The sequence below is a fragment of the Lygodium microphyllum genome, chromosome 2 (genome assembly GCF_053477565.2).
Source record: "Lygodium microphyllum isolate KBCC chromosome 2, Lygodium_microphyllum_v1.1.10, whole genome shotgun sequence".
NCBI classification, from domain to species: Eukaryota; Viridiplantae; Streptophyta; class Polypodiopsida; order Schizaeales; family Lygodiaceae; genus Lygodium; species Lygodium microphyllum.
The window spans coordinates 65096545-65113952 of record NC_141136.1 but is presented as its reverse complement, the minus strand read 5'-3'; the positions used below and the strand labels follow the sequence as shown (position 1 = coordinate 65113952).

General features: G+C 38.1%; 1 protein-coding gene across 1 annotated transcript; it reads right to left on the bottom strand.

Moving 5' to 3' along the window:
- Positions 1-12332: 12332 nt before the first annotated feature.
- Positions 12333-15579, bottom strand: LOC148039828 (Nucleotide-sugar transporter family protein). Its single transcript, XM_087694394.1, has one exon. The coding sequence runs from the start codon at positions 14893-14895 to the stop codon at positions 13852-13854; it is 1044 nt and encodes a 347-aa protein (XP_087550520.1). The 5' UTR covers positions 14896-15579; the 3' UTR covers positions 12333-13851.
- Positions 15580-17408: the final 1829 nt, after the last annotated feature.

The following is a 17408-nucleotide window of genomic DNA, read 5'->3' as shown; positions in this document are numbered from 1 at the left end:
GCTACAATCCATCTCGATGTCCCACAGATGAAGGCATTTGACGTGTCGTATATGTTTCCACAAAGTGAGCAGCATCCTTATACATGTCCTACCACCAATATCTTTCTTTGATTTTTGCAAAAGTACCCCAAACGCCTCTATGGCCAACCCATAAGCTTTCATGAAGTTCCTACATAACGTTTACTTGTAAAGCTCTATCACCTAGAACTTGCAATGGCATACCTTGTTTCTTCTTAGCATATTTTCACAAGTATCCATCCTTTAAGAAAAACCCATAGGTTTTCTTCTTAATCTTCCTAAACTCCTCATCCAACCACTCTTCTCTCTTTGTTAATGTGCTGAGGTATTGACCAATTCTCAATCACTCTCCCATGTATTTGTCTTTTAGAAACACTTCTACACAAGATACATAGCATCTAAAGTGTTTTCTCTTTGTTTTCCAAGCTTTTATTAGTGTTGTAGCAACTCTTTACGTTGTTCAATACACTATTGCAACACTTGTACTTAACAAACCAACTGTTGTACTTACTACATTTAATGTTGTCCTTGCATTAATGAGAGCTATACATGTAGTTACAATAGCTACTGCCAATTCAATTTCACCAATTAAACATCATTTTCAATAGCAAGAAAGTCATCTTCTTCCTCCTCATCCATCATCCCATCTTCATTCTCATAGGGTGCCTGAGATAACATGTCTACCACACTTGGTTATCTCTTCCTACAATATGCTAAAATTCAGGGTTCAAATATTTGATGTATGCAATCCATTGGAGCATAGCAATGTCTATGGTAGCACAACTAGTAATCATATCTAATATCGGCAGACAATCAATCTCAACAACCAACAAGCACCCATAAAATACTCCTTATAACATTTAAGGGCTGTCATAATTTCCCATAATTGTCTTTTTACCTATGGATACCTTCTATGTCGTTTGATCAATACTTTAACACTAGACCAAATTGCATATCTTTTCCCTTCCTCATCATCTTGTCTGATTGCCCATCCAATCTCGATTGGGATCATATCAATAGTAATAATGATAGGCTTCCCATGTGAATAATGAGCCTTTCTCAATGTAGGAGCAAATTTCAAGAGCCGCTTCAATTTCTTCATTGCTTTATGATGCTTCCTTTCCTAGTGAAACCTCTGACCCTTCCTCAAGAGCTGATATAGAGCATCAGCTACATGTGCAAAGTGAGGGGTCCATATCAAATAGAACACACATGCATCCAAGAATTTGCACACCTCTCAGATACATTCATGCATACATCTTGCATTCTATCAATCCCATCTATTTTCACCAGTAATGGTCTTCTCCCATAGGGTCTGCACATATGCCCAACAATAAAAAGCTCTTCAACTTCAAAGACTGACTTTTTCCTAGAAAGAGTTGAACGCACCTCTTCTACATGCGTCAAAATTATTTCACAATCAACAATAAGGTCTACAACAACAAACTGTCTGCGCCCATGAGTATCCATCTCTTCATTCTTTTCATCCACTACACATTCTTTAATCGGAACATCATCCAATAAGGGCATTGTCAACTGTGGTATAAAATCTGTGAGTACCGTATGCATAGCATTTGTCATGTGTGCCATTGAGTTTGTTGCACCTTGGTAGGAGAGTACACATCCGTACTAACCCCAAGGGAGTCTTCATGGTTGTGATATCCCCGCTCTCAATTGCAAGATGAAACTAATTATACCTTGAGTAAAGATCATCCAAAGAATAGATCGCTCCATATGCAAAAGCCTCTGCAAATTCATCAACCACAGAACCTGCACCCACATTTCTTACGATCACTTTATTAACCAGTTGCATGTCTTGAATAAATCTCAAAGCCACATTCTTTTTTGGCATAGTAAAACAATGTTTTGAGTACGGGACTAAAGAGGACTCCAAGATCTTTATCTGCATATCTTTCCATTTAGCAAATCTATTAGCTTTAGCAAGTAAGCTTTAGACATTGGAATAGGCCTCAAGTTGGTGCACAGATCGGATGTTGTATGCTCACGTAGTGAGCGTCGGAAGGTTCCCAAGAACAAAAGAACTCTACTTTTTACACAAAACTCAAGGTAGAAAGCATGCACGACATGAACAAGAGACCAATTGGGTACAATCTCCCCCCATGCCTTGTGTGAGCACTCCACAAAGCATGTATTTTATGTATTAATCATCTTCAAGCTCAAATAATAGCCCAAATTACAAAATAGCACATTTTTGGCTTTTGAGTTTGCTTTAGTGCCAAATAGAAATAAAGCTAATGGGCGGGTGCCCAAAGAGTTAGGCATACCCAATACAATGTCCAAATACAAATATCATAATCGTGCGCCCATGCGCGTACAAAATAATAAATAGATATCCAATGCCTTAATAAATAGGCGCGACAAAATATAGGTGCCATGCCTAAGGTATGCGCCCATCAAAATATAAGTGATAACTCGAATACACGCTATCCTCCAATGCTTTCCTCCACCACTGCTGCTATCTCTACACATCAACTAAAGCATTCACAATCGTTAGTAAAATAATACAATTAAACCAACAAAAGTGAATACCTAGCAGTCTTCAGCTACATAAATAAATCAATTGGTTAGAAATCAATCCTAACCTTAATTTATCACGAGTGCGCACTCTAAACTCATTAATGTTTATTAATTTAATATGTATTTTGCGGAATCACCCATGTACACACTAAATTAACGAAACACCTGAAAAGGATAGGCGTCCCCATCGACTTCTCGCACAAAGAATCCACTTTGTGTATGAGCCCCAGTAAACAAAGTTTACGGAATCCACCATGTAATATGCCTCCTAGCATCACAAGTTCCAAGATATATGTGGCATAGTAAATATTACCATAGGAGAGACAACATTGGGATCCACGCAACCTATTCCAGTTGGCTAAAATGCAAATGCTTTCCCATGCCTAGCCAATATCTATATAAAGCAGTCTCTTTCAACAGGCAACAGAAACCCTTCTGCACCAACTTTTAGTTCTTGTATTGTTTTAGCTGTAAACCGATTACCTATATCTTTACGATCCCGTAAACTTGGCTGCCTTAACACTTTCTCATACAAATCCTCACTGTCTGGTGGAAGCAGCAAAGCAATTAATTTCACATTTTTGTCAACCATCTTATATTTTGCCTCCATAACTCCTTCAATCCATTGTAATCCTTCCTATTGAGCAAATAATGCGATAATATCGTACATGTCCAAAGAACATATTGACAACACTATTTTCAGCCTCATTTCTACATGTATGGTTGCTAAAATTTCAACCATAGTGTCAATAATGATCATCCCATAAAAGAGGCATTTTCAACTAATAATCCCAATGCTCTCAGTTCTTTAGCAACCTGTTTCATACATATGTGTTTAGCCTTGCACGTAGCTTCCATAGGCTTAAACCTACATGAACTATTTGTTGTAAACTAGAGAATAACCAACAATAAATATATACTTCATTCCATCAGGAGGTGAGTACATCCTCTAAACAACACTACCATGGCCCTGCATTACAATAGTGCTCATCGAAAATTTAATTCTTTGAATTCCCTTGCATTTGGAGGCAAAGGAGACTCTCAAAGTGTATCCCAATTCCTAGGATGATTAACACAAATGGTAAGAAATTGAACTACTTTCCTCCCATCCTTGCTTTTGACTCTTGCATAAGCAAAACCATCATCAAGCACCGTTTTTTCCATATGCACTCCTATAATATAGGGTTGTCCCAAAATCACTGCATATGAGGAACTAGCCTACACAACGAAGTGATGCTCTTCTTGTACATCACCAATCGTCACTTTTACATTAGGACACATAGCATAGAGCTCCCCTGAAGAATTATTTGAAGCTCTCATATGCCAACCATGATCAGTGTCCACAGGCCATGTACCATTCTCATACAATCCATCCTCAATGACATTAATCTCAGACCCTTGGTCAAGCAAAGTAACACAAGGAATTTCACACTCCCCTATTTTTACTCTCATTTCAATGGTAGCCCTTGCCTAGTGATTTCTTGTGTAATGACTCTCCAAGGAATAAGTCATGTATTCTCTTCCCCATATGTTGCATTTTCCTTACTCCGCCATGCATATTGCTATAAGACAATGCATTTTCAGCTACTTTCTTCTATTTTCCATATGCTATCCACTAATTAGCAGCATCCTCCATTAATAAACTAGCACTTACATCATGCTTATATTCAACTCGAATGCCTAACAAACCAGTTTCCTCTTCAAATTGCAACAATGCACTAGTGGTATCACCAAGACATTAACACTTCCTCTTAATTATGTCAATGATTTCATCATGAAATTATTGCTTGGTGATGCCAACCACTTCTGCCAAGGTAAATTCCAACTAACTATTTAAAATCCGTTCTTCAAGTACCTTCTTGAGATTCGTGGCTATCTCAATATCAGATTGTAACTTTCCCGATTGCTTGCCCTTCTTTTTGCCCTCTTGTTTGCTATCTTGCATCTACTCTTATCCAACCTCTTCCATAACATGCTCAAGAGGTGGTTGATTTGTAGCCTTAGGCTAATCTACACTTGTTCTTCTCACTCTCTTAGATGTCCCTACATTATCTTCATCTCTCTTCTGTTTCTCTTCCACAAGTACATCCATATTTTGCACTTTTGCTAAATATGCATATGTTGAATATGCATCTATCGATGATTCCCAACCAGTCAAATGTCTTGCCCTGCATGACACATTTCACTATCAATCGCTTTCTTCTTTTTAGTTGCATGCAAAGCATGTGTCCATATTGCAACCTTCGAACCAACCATCACTTGGCAAGGCATTCTATCCAACTGTAGACCAAAAGTAGCAGCATGTATAGCCAAATAAGCATTTCGAACAGCCAAGTCTTCCAACAAATTTAGCATACCTCCCTCTCCAAAATTCAAAGCAAGAGGCAATCTCGTTTCTTATGCATGGATCTTGGCATCTTTCCAAAAGATAAGTTGTCATGCCAAGGCCTCCTGATAAGCAACACAATCCTTTCTTTCATGCTACAAACTATCACACCACATACATATTTTCCCTGGTTTAGGGACTATTGCTCGTCCTCTTTCCTCTTGTCCTCTCTCATCCAATTTTGTGACCTTCAACTAAAGATCCCCCATGCCTTTAAGAAATTCATCTAATACATCTTCCCTAACAGTGTGAATAGCGTGCAAGTGTAGCCATAAGGTTAGCCATAGAAGCAAGTGGCTTACTAGATAAATCAATTGTTTTTCCCATAATAGTGGGCAAGTTAGATACATGCAATCTTTCTCTTCTTCTATGCTTTTTCACCAGTGTAGTAACAACATCCTTAATATGCCTCCACTCTATGTTAAGCCTTGTCTCTATAGACTAATCCTCTAACAAATCATCAAGCTTCTCTCGAAGCTCAAGATCTGCCACTTATAGAAACAATTCAATTTTATCACTTACAAAAGAGCCTGATGTTCTACAAGATCTAATTGCTCAAACCGACTTTCAAGTTCTCTTAGTAACTCGATAGCCATAAGACCATTATTGGGTTTTAGAACCCACTCCTAGAAAGTCTTACTGGGTAATCAAACTGGTGTCTTTGATGTAAAATTCTTCCTAGAGAATCTTCTTGAAAGCTATCCACTTAGCATCTTGCATATACAATTCAATAACTCAGGCTTTCAATTCATGTAAAGTGACCCATACAAAATATTGGCTCCATACAAGTTGAGCCACCCCAAAGAACTCCATCTTTTGAGCATAGATATGCAAATATGTAGATACATTCCTACCATTAAACAACTTTATCTCATGCTCTACTGCCTATAAAGCATTCATCACAATAATTTGTGTTTGAGTAGAAGCCTGCATCACATGTTGTTATTGTTGTACCTGCATAAGCATGTTCATATTTTGCACTAACTGCTGCAAAACATCACTAGAAACTAATGCTTGAAGATTCTCCCATCATGCATTTCCTTCCAATGACCTTTCACATCAATTTCACCAATGTCAGAGGGGTTTTAGTTGAAAGGTCATATCCATCGGGGATCGAAGAGAGAGGAAGTAGAGAATAGGATATAGAAGAGAAGAAAAAGAATAGGCACGAGATCCAAATGAATCCCAAGTATGCTAGAAATCAACTTCTCTTTAGGACATATCCATACATCATGAATCGATCACAAAACCTTCTGCCAAGTTTGCCAAAGCCTTTACACAAGATAAAGACAAAGCTCAATGATTCAAACTTTGCATGTATTACATGTAAGCTCTACTATGCATCCAAGACAAAGAGTCCAAACAATCCAAATGTCAATAGATTTAGATGCTTTATTAGTAGGAGAAGCCCAAGTACTTCTCCTAAGAGCACTATGTATTGATAGAACCTAAGAAGGGAAACAAACTTGTAAGCATATACTTACAAAAGTACCTATGAAGCCATGTTTCCCCACATGACCCGAGCGAGATGTATAATCGCCCACCACCTTGAATTGTGTTGTCTCCTAAATCACTTTAGGCAAAATCAAAATGGCACAAAAGTTATATTAAGCTAAATATGTATAATTGTAATTTAATAGGAGATTTAGATTGCAAAGTAACTTAGTGTAATGACAAAAAGTATACTCTATACTACCGAATTAACCCTCTTAGCCAAATCCATCATCGAGAGAAGGTCTAGGATTCCTTGTTGAATCCCACATGTCACTTCTTTTTAGGGACCATGACGTACTTACTGTTTGTATTTAGACAAGAAGAAATATACCCAAAAGCACACACCAAATACTAGCTTCTACTCTCTTGCTCAAATAGCAAATTTGATGGTTTCGTTGGCTCCAAAAGGGGGGGGAAACTATGGGACACCTGATTGGAATTCTCCTAGATCACTCCTTCTCCTTCTTCCCCATCCAAAGTGATGTCTACTGCCTAAAAACTACAATTGCATGCCATGCGAATTTATGAGACCTTCTTTTTTTTTCATGAGATTTTCCAAAACTAGTTGAAAAGAAATTTGCTTTCCGCATGTCACCCTACTCTAGAAATTTTCTACACCTTTACAAGAAATAATATCAAAAATATCAAAAATATGCTAAAATCATCCAAAAATGATGATGCACTTTAGGGCCTTTCACATTGTGCCCACATAGCAACATGACATTGTTCATAAGATAGTATAGATCATATCTAATGGGGCCCAAGACAAGAAGCACCATAGTTGCTTAAGCTTTGTGTCATAGAATCTAAGGGGCATGTATGTTATGTCCATATATCCAAGGAGAAAGCTTATGGTAAGCTTCTCTTCTCATGTAAAACAAATGTAACTTCATTAAATGAGATCACAACAAGGGCTAAAGAACATAAGTTGGAGGATTTTAATCATTATTTTGTCTTTGTTGAAGCAAGGGAAAGAAAAATGGCTGATACTCTGGTCCTTGCAAGAAATACCTTGATCCTAAGTTTGCCTATTTTGATGGAACAAGGAACACTCTAGGTATAAGTATCAATGTGGGAGAAGATGTACTCTACATTATCTTGGTGTATGCTCCATTTTCCTCTAATGATATGGCACAAAAGTGGGATCTCTTTAAGGACAAGCTAAAAAAGACAATCATCTCCTTCTAGGAGAGTGGGACATGGCTCGTGTCCTTAAGGACATATCACATGGTGATTCATTTAGGTTGAATAAGGAGAGAGTGTGTGTTAACTCTTAAACACCAATTTACTAGCTTGATAGATAGAAAGAGATGATACTTAGTAGGAATAATCATCATGTTGAGAAAGGTAAACTTATGTGAGACATCCCCACCCTAGTGGGTCAAGAGAGGGAATGTGGTTCAATAGTTGCCCAATTGCTCATCCCAACCAACACCACCTAGATCCTACATAATTCATAGACATAGTTGGTTAGCTAGGTCTACATCACAAAATAAGCATCTAGCTTGACCCACAAGGATCGACTTGAGGGTTCTTACAACTCACTAAGTTACATAATAGTAACCTAGCATTGAGCTAAGAGAGATGACTTGTGTGGTTGGAAGTAAGTTAACATCACACTGGACTCAATGACAATGAGAGATGAGGGGGAGTAGGACACTAACCCCTTTGCCCAAAAGGCATAAACTCACCATGGCCCCTTAAAATAGTGTTAAACTAGTTCTAAGACACATATCCTATATCACTCAATGCATTGGCTCTATTAACTTGGTTTTTAGTTGAGAAGCACTAGACTTATTGAGTACACATTTCCATAGGATACTTCTATCAATGGAGTTTTCCACCCTCTTTGCAGAACCATCCTTTCCTATAACAAGCAAGTCCTCCAAATCCAAGAAGACACTTTACAAAAATGATCGTTAAGATTGACCAAACCTAAGGGAGATCCTAGAACACTAATCAATTCATTGCATCCCAAAGAGTTATCAACACCAAACCTCTTATGATGTCCCAAAAGAGAACAAAAGTTGGATTAATCAAACTTTAACTCTTATGACACTTGCTATCGGGTAATTCTATCATAAAACCCAATATGAAGCAACCAAACTAGTGAAATAGATGAAAGACAATGGCATCCTTCTAATGACAAATAGGGCATACAAGATAGGCACGGCCCATTTACTTAATCTATGTCTAACTTTAAGCTTCTTGGTAGCAATTTTCCAAAGAAAGAATATAATCTTGGCAAAGCAAGTTGCATTCTACACTTATACAAGTTATAACCACCCTCTTATAGCGACCAAAGACCAACATGCATACTTCCCCTTCCTGAACTCGTGAGCTATTATGATCCAACTATTATTATGGTGGGATTTTATATTCCCCTTGGGTGACGGAATATAATTTACTACATAGCACTTTAGCTTGAAACCCATAGAAATCCTAGAAAAAGAGAGCTAGTTTTCATTTATGTTTGTCAAAGCTTGACTAACCTAATGAGCCTCATCCTCACTAGTACAAAAATATTGGCAATCTTCTCAATGGGCTACCAATTCAACTACTTTGGGTCCCATGTCTCCTACATGTCAATACCTTTCCTATACAGAATAAGAGGCAACTTCTGATTTGACCAAACTTTACAGGAATCCTCCATTATCAATAAGTTATTAAGCGAAGCGTACAATTGCAAACTAGCATCACATTCATATTTAATCTCTATACATGTACTATGCTATTGCTTGTTGGCTACTATTTAAGATTTACCTTATAAGGCATACACAATCTTATCCCATCACTTATAGTGAAAACCACAAAGGTCTACAATAGGAGAGGACTAAATGTGCAGGTTCATAGGAGAACCACCCATTGTTAGTAAGACTCCAATTCATCCACCACTTAGAAATGAAGTCCACTATCCTTCTATACAATTGAGGGAGACCCAAACCCCATTTGACCTAGTAGATATAACTTCCTCCTGACTCACAAAATGCCGCTTCTTTTTATCCCCATTGAACCACATAAAAACTTTGAATTTCTCAATATCGTCTCACAATGTCTCACACAAAGGGAAGATTGAGGCCACAAAATTGAAATGTAGACTGCAATATGTGTTTTATTGCAATTAACCTACTTAAAAAGGAGAGAATGATATTTTTCTAGTAAGCAAGCTTAGCCATAAAAGTATCTTTTAAACCTTTATTTCATTTTCAAAACAATCCCCAATGGGTATCCAAGATATCTAAGCACCTTACATGGCCAATATTAGTTAGATTCATCATATCAAGCACATCATCACTCTCATCAAAGTGAAGTTTAAGAATCACACTTTTACCAAGCTATTCTTAGAACCTTAAGACCACATAGAATTCATCATATAGCTAAAAAGAAGAGGTGATGTTTTCATCTTCTTCTTTAATAATGTTTGCATTATTATCTATGAAGTAAACATGGAACCATCTGGCAAACCCAATCTCTTGAATGCCCTTTTTTAGACCCAAATGTCAATGTTCTTTAAAAAAGAATATGAAACAAATGTAAATAACAAAGGAGCCAATGGATACCCTTTCTTAAGTGGGTACTTTAATAGAAAAGATTCCTAGAACTAACCATTTATACAAATATATAAGAAGCATTAGAGAAAAAAGCTTGGAACAGCCTTGCAAAAGACAAATTTGACCTTCACAAGCACCAATGAAATAAAATCCTAATGGACACTAGTCATAAGCCTTATCCAAGTCTACATTGATAAAACAAGCTTCTAAATAGAAGCCCAAGCATGATAAGTGGAGAACAATAAATTATTAATAGCCTCTTGAATTATCCTGCATGCACAAAGTCAAACTAGTTGGAGTGTACAATATTAGTTAGGATCATTTTAATTTTGCACACCAATGCTTTTTGCAAGATTTTTAATGCGATTTTTAGCAAGTTAGTTGGTCACCAAGCTTCACAAGTAAGTCTTCTAGAGGTCTTGGGCAATAGTTTAATGACCCTTGCATTGGCTTTAAAAGAAGACATTTTTCCCATTTTACATACTTCATTAATCATAATTTTAGGATCTTTTCCACACAAATATGGAACATTAAATACCAAAAAATGTAGAACTCAAATCTACCTATGTGAAGAATAATGCCGATCAATTAAGAAGCAACCCACCATGGGTACTAGTTGTGAAGCCAAATACTATGCAACTTTCACAATTACAATTGAGTGTGTTTAGCTCAGACATCTTTTGGTTGATTTTGGTGTTGGATAGTTATTTGCTACCACCATCATCACTAATTATCAAAAGTGCATTAATACTTGCTCAAAATCTAATGCTCCATATATGCACTAAGCACATTGAGGTGCAATGTCGTTATGTCAAGGAGAGACTCTTTGCATGAGAGATCAACTTAGCCCATACACTAACACGAGACAATCTTATAGATATTTTCACAAAGGCTTGCCTCATGAAAAGTTTGAAGCTTTTCACAAAGTTGTTAGCTTATGCCCCTTTAAAGCTTTGGGCTTAATCCCCTTTATGGATGGGTCTAATCCATTGGGCTAAGAACTTCCCTATGCAAGCTAGCTCTTATTCTTGACATCACTCCAAAGGATGATTTATTATCATATTCTAGTAATGACATGTGAGCACAGTTAAGACCATTTATTATCATATTCTAGTAATGACATGTGAACACACTTGAGACCATTGGGCACTTTTTTCCCTCTCTAGAAGGTTGGGCAACAATGCCATATGAGGTCGTACTGTTGTAAAATGCACAACTCAATGTATATTCACTTTCATACATACTTACTCTCATAAATCTATATTGATACTTCTCACTACACTAAATTGTGCTCTCTTTAGCTTCTTCCTCTCCAAGCTATGTATATGTACATTCATGCAACCCTAAATCCAGCAAATACCATATATAATCATAATGATCAAGCCTAATAATTGTGCACTAAATATCTTTTTGATATGTGCACTACAAATCTTTCATATCAAAGAATCCAGCTCAAGAAGTCATTTTTATCTCTTACAAGACTCAACAAAATTTGTTTAGAGTCTTTTATATCATTGCAAATACTCAATGGTTTCTCCTTGAAGTAAACTTTTCAATGGAGCCATATCAATCTACAACTTCACAATTCAAAAGAGTGGCACACACAACTATGGCCAAACAAAGCTCATGCCAAACCATTAAAATGCAAATACTGCCTTTAAGTAACTACAACCAAGACTTATTTCCAAAAGAAAGTATCGCTTAAGCAATGAAGTTCATGAAGAGCATCTCATGACCATAATGCTTTTGGTATCTACCTATGTTGTCAAACCATGCCAATTAAATATATTTTCGCACAATCCACATTTAAGGTAATTTCACACATGCAAATAGGCTTACCAATCAACACCAAAAAGTTTTCAAAAACTGCACTTAATATAAATCACCCTTATCGAAAATACAACTTAATCATATTCTTATCCTTGAGAACATAAACAAATAGATGCCTTCATGTTTACAATAAAATTTGGAGATCAAATGTTCCAAAGGATTCAAGCTCCATAATGGAAAATCTAACCCATTGTGATATCCCTCACACTCAATAATAAGTAAACTCCATTAGCACAAAAATGCATGTACACAAGAGAGTATGAGTGCGCACATGTGCACACACACCAGCTTTCACACGCACGCACGCACACACACACACACAAACTTCCTCTCTTATCAAACATATCCAACAAATGTGCTCATCACAAGGACAAGGTAAATCCAAGGTACTCCATGATGTGAGTTTCAAGAGTAGTTGAGAATGTATACATGATGCAGCTTTCACTTGAACATAGTGAGAGACTAGGACAAGTGTTTCTTGACAACGACGTTAGAGATATTTCCAATTTTCAATCAAATTAATGCACTCCATTGTATAAGTGGCAACTTGCAAGAGCAGTTACGAATTTTGTACACAATATGCCTTTCGACGACAAGCATAGTGAGAACATGGAAAGGTGTTCCTCTTGGGAATGTCATCAAAGATAACACCAATAATTGGACTATTCTAATAGCATTTCTTCGTAATCACATTCACATAACTATTATTCTATATATTTGTGCGGAATAGGGTTTGTGCTATCCACCTTCGCTGGTCAACAAGCCATGGCCCATGACCGTAAAACATCTTTTCTCAAAGACCTCATTGAAGGCACATTCAAACTTAAAGATACACTCTCTCTCAATTATCAATATGCACATGCAGCTCCCCGATAAGCAAATATACAGGCAGCCCCTGCACAGCATCTTGAGCGTGACCAAAAAGGGGCCAATTCTCTATTCTTTAACCTTAGCCCTCGCCAATAATGATTAGGATTGCCATCAACATGATTGGTCGCGCCATTAAATATTAACACATTTAAATGCACCTTAGTACATATTGCACTTTCTTTGCTTAGGTAATGGTTTGTGAAAGTGGCTCGATCGCAGACCCTTAAGGCAAAGGACAGATGTCAATGCCCACTGAGCACTCTTGCAAGCTATCATGTACATCATAATTACTGCAACTACAATCAACAGCCCTGACCCACAACCATATCCCATAATGCAGATTCAATAAAGCATAAAATGTCTTAAAACTGATCCCACAAACAATGCTGCAGCTGCGACAGTAAAGCGTCAATCTGAAATATAGAAAGATAAGACAAAAGCAATATGAACTTTAAGAATATCATGCCTAATTCTTTGCACACACAATAATTCAGACAAAAACCATCCGGCACAGACGCAGCAGGATAAGACTGATCATCCAAAAGGGAGAGCAGTGAACAGTTGTTATGATTGTGATAATTGTGACCAAAATGTCGACCTCTCAGTTTACAGCATCATTTGTACCAATATCATAATTATTGGGCAATCAAGAGAGTAAGAGCAGTTGGCTTCGACCCAACAGTGAGACAGATATTACAGCCACAGTCATGGTCATTCATATCATTAGAACTCAGTTTCACCGTTCACTCACTTCAAGGAGCCCACCCCACTAACAGTATTTAGACCACATTTGTCCTTGAGCATCCAAAACAATTCCAACATTCCATTGATCAATACCAACTTTTTCTTGCTGACTCTTTGGCCAGTGCAGCATTTCCAACTAATCCTTTAGAAGAGAGATGTTCAGAGCCCCATATCTCTAAACTGTCCCTTAACACATTGGACTATCGCTATCATCATACAATGGACTAAAAAATATCTACTACACAAGCATGAGGAAAAAATCAACCAATGATAATATCAGCATTTTGCATTCATCCATGAAGACCGCTGCATACCTTAGTGAGCCTGATCTTCACTTCAATAACAATATCCCAGATAATTGTTTGATCCAGGCGAATGCATTGCCTGATGTATTTATGACGCTCAAATGCTCATTAGACATTAATGTAAAGACTTGAACCTCTTCTTTGCCTCACTGTACAGCACAACTCCAATGATTGTGATCACAAAACCTGTCATTCCCATAACTGTGACTGGATTGCGGAAAATCAAAACAGAGACAACCGCAGCAACAGCAGCCTTTGCATTCCCCAGCACTTGCAATGTCAGAGCACTAGTATGCTTGGTAACAAGAAAGTTAGTAAGGTTGACTAGGTAAGCCACGGTCATATTACCAAACAGCAGGAGCAGAATAAAAGGAGAATCTTGTGCCTTCTCCACAGTTACAGCAAGAACGTTCCCTTCCCACATCAGGGTAAAAGGCAATAAAAAAAGACCTGCTATAGGTGCCATGTAGAGAAGAAGATTCATGGAATGAAGCTTTTCTGCTTCGGATGTCAACAAGATGCCTTGGACAACTGATTTGAGTGCTCTGCCTGCCGTGGAACCAAGACAAACAAGGAACCCCAACAGATGGAACAATGGCTCACTTCGGCTAGCAACTACAATGCCCAAAACCACAGGAACAAGAGCCAGATATACAATGGTCGATTCTCTCTTGCAGGTGATGAGGACTGCAAATATTGCAGTGAAAAATGGTGTGGTGGCCCCAATGGCTTGGTTAAAAGATACCGGCAAGTACCTCAGGGATGTGTTGCCGCACACTACAGAAAATGAAAAGATGACACTAAGAGCAATAATCTTCAAAAGCTGCTGCTTTGACAAGATGTACTGCATTGGCACAATCTCTAGCCATGCTATTGCAACATAACTGTAGACAGCACATGCGCACATATGAAGCATGGTCAAAAATATGGGGTACTTGTAGCCATAGATGCTCAGCAGGTACTTGTTAAGGAGCAAAACCCCAATGTTCGAGAAGTACCATGCTAAGATAATCAGTGCAGTCATGATGTTGGCAGGGATGGGGAAGGCAGCATACTTTCCCTCACCATGAGTCGGAGTTGGAGGAATGTCAATCACTTCTGCTTCAAACTTTGTGGTGCTTCCTCGGCGGATCCATGTGTGAGTCTGTGTTTCCCCCATCTTACAGTGTGCAGCGCGAAGCAGAAGTGCAGATCCACAGCGCAAGGGGCGCCTCAGGACTCGCAAAAGCTCAATGCAGGTGGAGGAGGAGCCTTACCTTGAGACGTAAGCTTCCTGGCACACCCAGACTCTTCTGCATTCCAGCTCAATCGAAGCACGGTCGCGGCGACTGGTGGTCCTGCTACCGGCCACGACAACGGTGATCCCCCTGCAGTCTCTCATTAGCTGCAAAGGCCAACATGCTGATACAGAAGCACCAGCATCTGCTATGATTGCGAAGTGGGCGGCCCACAGGAAGGGAGATGCTACCACACGCAGATCCTCTACCATGGAAGGAGCCCAAACACTTTGCAGCAGAGCGCGAGCACAGACACGTGGAGCTCTGATTGGGAGGCCTATCAGCAGGACATGGTTGATGTGAGAAGCTAAAAGAGACCCCTCTCTGCATCAATATCTGCACTTGGTCTGTTGTTGCAAGAGAAGGGAATGCAAAAAAGGCACATCACCGGACTGTTAGACTGTAACCAACCTATTGTGTCTATGTGTGTGTGTGAGATCTGGGCCAGAATTGAGGGCAAAAAATACAGTCGGAGAGACATTAGGCTTTTGGAGCTGTGGTGGAAGATAATAGGCTAAAATGGTAGTTGGTGTGGATGGTGGATTACAGTAATGACCTTTTGTGGGAGGAGAGAGAGAGACTGGAGTCCTTGTTTTATGACAATCTGCCAAGCCAGCCTGCCTCCAGCTTTACCTTCTCTTTTTTCACTCCATTGTCCCACTAGGCCCAAGAGAGATGAGCCTTTTTACTCGACCCAACTTTGCCACACCGAGTGACTTACGAACCAACTAGGCATTCCATGCCTAGATTCTTCCAACGCTTCACATCGGTATTTTCCCAGTGCTTTATATTGGGATGCAAAGCACCGATATCAATAATAGTTAGGGCACTTCACATACTAACTCCGGGCTCACACTAGTGCAGCGAAAGTTCTAGCAATTTAGAGGAGATCTACCGTAGTTATTCAAACAAGCGGTAGAAGTGCATGGAAAGATATTTTGTATGTTTTAAAAGCAACCAATCACACAAGTTTATGCATTATTTGTTGAATAAAATTTTGTCACATGTAAAGAGTAACATATTTCATTAGGCCAATTTTTTTCTTTCGAGGGTGTAAGGCCGATAAAAATTGCGGTGGTCCTGAAAGAAAATCACCGTTTTGTTTTCAAATGAAAGATATACACATTGGATGATGCACCTCCCCTTTTCTCTTCTGTCGCCTTGTGTGAACCCATCCTAATGCACATTTCATGGCAAGGGGGGTTTTTTACCCTCCCCAAAAAAACACACACTCTTTCTGTCTCTCTCTTATCAAAAACACTAATACTATTGTATTATACTGTACACATTAATATTTATAAATATCTATACTATCTTTAAATCTTTATCATGAATTTTCAATAACATATTCTAATTTTTAAATATTTATAGTATAAGATAAATGTTAATATAATGTTGCAAATCAATAATTGATATAATATCAAGACTAGAATATTGTAATGAATAAAAATATTAATATTAAAATATTTGATATTAAAGCACATTATTAAGTTTAACATATTAAATTTTAATTTTTAAAATGTTGTTTTCTCAAACTTGAGATGTAGAGCAAGAGGTGAGAACACATGCAAAAGCAAGAGCTACGTAGGTTCAAGCAAGAGGGAGCAAGATGGTATGTGAGAACTCCAACAGTCACAATGTGTAACTTGTCTTCCCTCATTCTATTATCATAGAAAAAATAAAAAATAAAGTGACAGTATGACAAGCACCCGCCACTTATAGTATACAAATGTGCGAAAAGTAAGTACAAGTAAATGTAGGCAGCTAGGCACATATAGTCTTTAACCCCTAGTAACCCCCCACTTAAAAGTGAATGTGCTTAAGTGTGGAAAAATCAAGAGAAAAGTGACAAAGTACAAAAGTATACATATAAATACAACAAGATGAGGAATAGATGTCATCTCATCCTATGCCCATCATCTTCCTAAGAAAGACATTGTTCCATTGGGAGACTTTTAGTGAGTGGATTTGTAGGATTCTCATCAGTCAAGAAGCTCTATCTGCTTGTCCTCAATCACCTCTCGGATGAAGTGATAAAAGACCTTAATGTGCTTAGTCTTTGCATGAAAGATTGGATTACGTGCCAACTATATGGCACTCATAGAATCTAAATGTAATGTACGAGTCATAATCATACCAAGGTCTAAAACCAACAAACTATCCAACCATAGGGCCTCCTTTACAAGCCTTTGCGTGGCTAAAAATGAACTCAACCTTGGTAGTAGACGAGGCCGTGCATTTCTGCACCCTAGACATACAAGAAATAACATCTCTAACAGGCAAAGGTGAAGACATAGCTAGAGGTGGACTTTCTACTATCTGCATGCATATCATTTTGACCACAAGGGAGAATATCTCATCAAAGTCAACTCCCTTTTCTTATTTTAAATCTTTA

What these genes read in the sequence shown, in the direction of transcription:
- LOC148039828 (XM_087694394.1), bottom strand. Translation starts at nt 14,895, where the DNA reads ATGGGGGAAACACAGACTCACACATGGATCCGCCGAGGAAGCACCACA.